The 6000-nt window shown below is 39.6% G+C and overlaps 1 protein-coding gene across 3 annotated transcripts in view; it reads right to left on the bottom strand.

The window, feature by feature from the left end:
• Positions 1–6000, bottom strand: part of impact (impact RWD domain protein) — a 46166-nt gene that overhangs the window by 25275 nt on the left and 14891 nt on the right. For all 3 annotated transcript variants that reach the window (XM_050055519.1, XM_050055520.1, XM_050055521.1), the window contains exons 6-7: positions 5357–5488; positions 5160–5254 (exon numbers count right to left, since the gene is read on the bottom strand). In XM_050055519.1, the coding sequence (XP_049911476.1) occupies positions 5160–5254; positions 5357–5488 (227 nt within the window). The remainder of the gene's footprint in view (positions 1–5159; positions 5255–5356; positions 5489–6000) is intronic.

Raw genomic sequence — 6000 nt, 5'->3', positions numbered from 1 at the left:
TGAGATACATGTTCAAATGTAAGAATTTAGTAACAGGGATTTGTTTTTTTCACTGATATAAAAATTAATATAACTGACAACTGACAGATGAAGAGAAGTACTTCCTGCTAAAGAATAAGTGGTTCAAACATAATTATAAATACCCACAAACAAAGTTGGTGAAAGGCAATTACGCCATAGTATGAAGTGGGAAGAGAAACATGATAAGATGGGATTAATCTAATATGATGTGTGTAGTTCTTTATAGATGTAGCCTCTTAATTTGGCTGTCAAAGTACACCAGATTGAAGGCTTTTGATATATAATTGACAAAAATTTCTGACCCCCCCACGTGCACCACGACTAAATGACCTCGGTATTTCAAAAATCCTGCGTACGGCCCTGTGTGTCGGCTGCGTCGGGTCTGGGCTTAAAAACCCGCAGGGTCGGGTTGTAATTTTCAGGCCCATTGAGAACTCTAGTTTGTGTTTTTGGATGTGTTCAGGGCACACAGAACATTAAAGGTAGCCTATCAGCAATGTTACACCATACGCGCATAAACCATTAATCTGCTTTATCAACTAAAAATAAAATCCATACTGGCTGACCAGAAAAACGCATAAATTTCTTTATTGCAAAAGAAAACATAGCCTATTTCAGGAGAGAGTCTGTGTTCAAAGTTAAAAAGATAATATTGGAATATATGGGCTATACAGCTGTTTTCCTGTTCTGTTTCTACATTAATATACTATAGCCATTTTTACCAGCTCAAGAAAAATACATTAAAGTGAGTAATTAATTTACAGTGTGTGTGTGTGTGTGTGTGTGTGGGGGGGGTGCTTTTGTTATGTTGATTTTTATATTGTATTTGTGTTCTAACACTGTGAATTCTTTGCTATAACGTTTATCATTGTTGCTGTTATTGTTATTATTAGCTGACAAGGCCAGTGTCAGTCGTCGAGTTGATGCAGAGGGACAGGATAATGCCAGTCATAGGAGTGAGGAGGAGGAAGAGACAGATGAGGAGGGACAGGAGAAGGAGGAGGAGGAGATGGAAGAGGAGGTGGAGGAGAAGAAGGAGGAAGAGGAGGAGGAGGAGGAAGAGGAGGAGGAGAAGGAGGAAAGTGGAGCAGGACCCACCAAATAAACAGAGCCAGGTACAGGTGCAGTGTGCAGGACTGGGTTGGCAATAGGTCATTGCATAGAATTATATTATATTCAATACACTCTACTGACTGACTAATCTGTGTGTGTTGTGTTTAATATCATTAGATTGTTTTTATACTGCAAATAAAGTATTCGTGTTAAAATTACAGTTCCACATGCGTCTGTCGTGCGATCGGAAAAAAGGCCTCTCCAAATCAAGCTCCCGGGCTAAATTTCAACCGCAGCCCGCCCCTGGCAGCTGGTCTGAGGATCTGAGAGGTCTGGGGTTGAGGGGACACAGGAGCTCAGAGATGTACCGGGGTGCCAGGCCATGTAGGGATTTGAAGACAAACAACAGGATTTTGAATTCTGAACTTGACCGGAAGCCAGTGCAGAGATGCCAGGATGGTTGTAATGCTTTCTCTCTTTTTTGTGCCGGTTATTAGTCTGGCAGCGGCATTCTGCGCCAGCTGCAGACGGGACAGAGAAGACTGGTTGATGCCAAAATAAAGTGAGTTGCAATAATCGAGGCGAGAAGAAATTAGGGCGTTAGTGACGGTTTTCAGATCGGTAAGTGAGAGGAATGGTTTGACTTTGGTGATATTTCTGAGATGGAAAAAGACAAAATGATCCATGTTATTCACTTCACCAGCCAATGGTTTTGGTGTTTAGGCTGATGTGTTTTTTCAGCACTCTGTCCACAATTTTCATAGCTTCCTCTTGTGCATGTTTTCTGGCACTTGGTCACTACCTTTTCATTAAGTCCCAACCTCACCTGAGTGCTGAACGTCCCGACCATCCCGAAGAAGAAAATAAGAAAATACAGGCAGATGGCAGAGTCTCTGCAGATAAATAAGCTGCCATACACTTCATGAGTGAGAGGGATTACTGTTGTTGAGTCTATACATAGTTTTTTTAAAGGAAAATCATGCATGGTACACCTGTGAGAAAAAGGAACTGGCTTCAAAACCAAGTCAGTTTGAGAGTGATGCTGTTTCTGTGCAGATGAGAAGAAGTCAACATGCTGTCTGACGCTGCTGACTAATGCAGAAAAACAAAATTAGTCACCTGTTTGTGATGGAAAATCCCATTAGAATGTCTAAAAATATATTTCGAGAGTAAACTACAATCTGGCAGATTTTAGGGAGGCCTGTCTCTGTAAGGGCTTCAATAATCTTATTATTTTATTATGAGTGAAAACTCGTTCTATAACTTGAATAATAAATACAAGTATAAGCAATAATAAGTGCGTTATGTTGACTTTACAGTGTGTACACCATGACAATGTTTCTGTATTTGTGTATTTGTATTTTCTTGTGTTCCTGATTAATCCTTGAGGATTTGTGAGGCCAATGTGTCAAAGTAACACGCTGCATACGAGGTCAGCTTACCTGCAGACAAGTAATAAATCACTTACAAGTACAACACTGCTTCAGAATTAAAAAGATTGACCCTCTGAAGAGCACACTGAACCTCTCTGTGGCCCGTCCGGTATGTGCAGCCATGAAAAGAATGCTAATGTAAAGTTATACACATAAGTTTTACAAAACACAAAGTTGAGTAAAGTATTTCCCTCGGCTAGGGACTTAACTTTCACTTCAGTTTTATGGAGCTCCAGAGTTGTTAAATTTGAAATAAATTAATAGGATATCATGAAACACATACTGACATGAATACATTTTGTGCAAAATATAAATAACTCAATAAAATATCAGTTAATTTTCAGGCAGAATGAGCACATTTCCAACCATGCTTGTTTCCCCTGATTCTTTTTCTTTTATTTCTTCTTTTGTATTACTGTTTTTGTAACTTTGCATTTCATGTGTTTATTATCATCATCATTATTATTATTATTATCATGTGGAGTTATGTTTTTTAGCTTGTGTTCCGAGCCGTGTGTTTTTGTATCTTATTCATGCTACTGCAGCTAACCAATTACCTCTCCTGGACAAATTAAGGCCTTGAACTTGAACTTTAAAATTAGGGCTGTAAAAATAATGCACTAAGTTGAATTAAATCACACACAAAAAATTAATGAATAAATAACGCATTTAAAAAAAATAACGGATTAATTGTGTTCAGTGACTGACCCTGTGTGCTGTTGAAGGCCACAGTGGCTGTGCATTTGAATTTGAATTTTATTAGCACACACGATTATATAAAAAAAAAAACATGGCAGGGATTGTGCAGGAGAGGTAAGATACAAGATACAAATTGATGTATGTGATTAATTCAGATTAATTAATCACAGAGCATTTTATTAATTTGATTTATTTATTTTAAGCGGTTGACAGCCCTTCTTAAAATATTAGTAAATCTTAACACTTTTAAATAAATTTAGTTATTTTATTTTTTATTTAATCAAAGAACATTTTCTTTTTAAAAAGACATTTTTCCAATTACACCTCTTTTTCATGACACATTTCATTGACTTTCCCCAAGACGTGCTCTGACTTATGTTGTTTTTTAACTTCCTGTCCACACTGGAAGTGACATCACATTGTGTTTAACAAGGTGAAAATCCCAGCAGATCAGCAGTTTCTGGAATACCCTGGCACCAACAACCATGCCACGTTCAATTAAGCAATATCACGCTCGAGGTCGTGACGCTGTACTGTATATCGTCACGGCTGTGATTCGGTCGTAAGCCTCGTGCCTACGACCGAATCACAGCCGTGACGATATACAGTACAGCGTCACGACCTCGAGTGTGATATTGCTTTTATACAACAGTTCAACGACAGCTTAAACAGCAATGCTGAGTAGGGAAATGTTAACAAAAGGTGATGAAATAAATTATTGAAGTACGTTATGTAGCTCCGCGAAAAAAACAGTTCCCCCAGTCTGTTGCCAGGCAACGCGGCACACACGCCAGGAACTCACAAGATAGTCTAGTTTGTATTTACATTGATCTGCAGCTGTGTAACTTCGTCCAGTTCGGCTGATGAAATGTTTGTCGAGGTCAGCTGATGTTACACAAACACACCTGGAGGTCTGCACGGAAGAGTCCTGGCTTTCCTTTTCCTCGTCCTCTCCTGACGACCTCTCATAATTTAATTCAAATGTAATTTTGGGGAAAATATCCATCTTCTTGGTGTAACGCTACAGTGCACGTTTGCGTCAATGTAGCGAGTGTGACAGTTGGTTAATTAACGGTTGTATTTATATTTATAACACCTGTGAACGGAGTGATTTTACTGTTACAAGTCCCAGTGATGTTATACTCTATATCAGCACTCACGGAATGCCTCTCGTCCAATCAAATTACTCGGTCGGAACTAACTGTTGTATAAAGTCACTTAAATCACCTTTCTTCCTCATTCTGATGCTCCGTTTGAACTTCAGCAGGTCGTCTTCACCATGTCTACATGCCTTAATGTATTGAGTTGCTGCCATGTGATTAGCTGATTAGCTATTTGCATTAACAAGCAGTTGAACAGGTGTACCTAATAAAGTGGCCAGTGAGTGTATACATATTACATGATTTATTCATGTGCTTATTTCATTATTTAATATCTAACTTTTTTGGGCTCCATACAGTTTATGTATCAACACATAAATAACGCTATGGTGGATTAGAAGGCTCAAAACTAAGTAAATCTCCAATTTGCTCTCAGTGAAGCAGATCTTAGTCTTTTTCTTAATTATATATTCAAATACTTTCAGACTATTACAGGAAAATATGTAAATGTTGTGCAGGTCACAGTCGATTCAGTTCACGTGCTCTGTGGAGGACACTGCGTCTGTAAATATTTTTGTCTAAATAGCACTTCACAGCAGGTGGAAGCTTTTAAGATGAGTCAGTATGTTACTGGAGAGCAACAGAGTGAGAACGCAGGAAACATATGATGCCTCACTTTGTTAAAATGCTGCGTAAAAGAACACATTTATATCTCTCTCCTCTTCCAGACCTTCATGAAGTCTCTTTCACTGAATCTCATATGAGCTGTTATTTGCCGTTTGTCCTCTTTATCTTTGTTTACTGTGTTGTGTGGTAATGTAAAAGATAATAATGTGTCATTCATGATTTTTACCTGTCTGGGAGTCACCACGGGTGCTAAGTGAGGCTGGAAGGTACTGCGTCGGTCTGTGATGGTATTTCCATGTTTTATGGGAGGTAGCTCTTCATCTGCAGGACAAAATGTTACACAGCAGAGAGATCAGTTTTACAACAAGCTGTGTTTAATGTCGACCACTGAATCCAAGTTTATCAAACTGTAATGAGCCGTACCGTTTTTATGATCCATGAACAGATGTGCATTCTCTGTGTTCAGCCTGAGAGTCCTGAAGTCTGGTATGTCATCATCGTCATCATCATCCACTTCTTCCTCAGCTGTCATGTTCACCTTCTCTTGGTGATCCACTGAAGCATGGAAGAAATGCAAGGGCAATTTTAGGCAATGTAATGGGGGGGTCGGTGTGTTTCAGCATCGAGGGAGGACACAAGGTGGACTATGAGGCCCCTGGACACAGATATGCAAAGGGCCCCACCACCTTTCCTACATAGGAGCAAGACACACATGCCCCTTTTACACTGCCTGTTCAAATCGGGAATATTGCGTCTTTATACTGCCTCGCCATTCTGTATATAATCACGAATATGATCACGGAATGGGGGGACAGAGTGGTCTCACCTTTAAGCCACCACAGGAGCCTGTATAAACAGGCAAGACAGCAGGATGGGACCAAGGGCAGGACGGGTGTGATGTTTCGACAAAGTGTTATATGTGCGACCCACCACTGGATATTTAATCTTGTACTCCACCCCCATTTTGTAGCAAAAACGCCTAAAATGACATACCCACATTAAAATGACTGTAACTTCTGAACCACTCTGACTACATGCATGCATGAGGTCTTGCCAGAAAGAAAACT

This window comes from Epinephelus moara, chromosome 10, assembly GCF_006386435.1.
Source record: "Epinephelus moara isolate mb chromosome 10, YSFRI_EMoa_1.0, whole genome shotgun sequence".
NCBI lineage: Eukaryota > Metazoa > Chordata > Actinopteri > Perciformes > Serranidae > Epinephelus > Epinephelus moara.
This window is presented reverse-complemented; position numbering and strand designations above follow the sequence as displayed.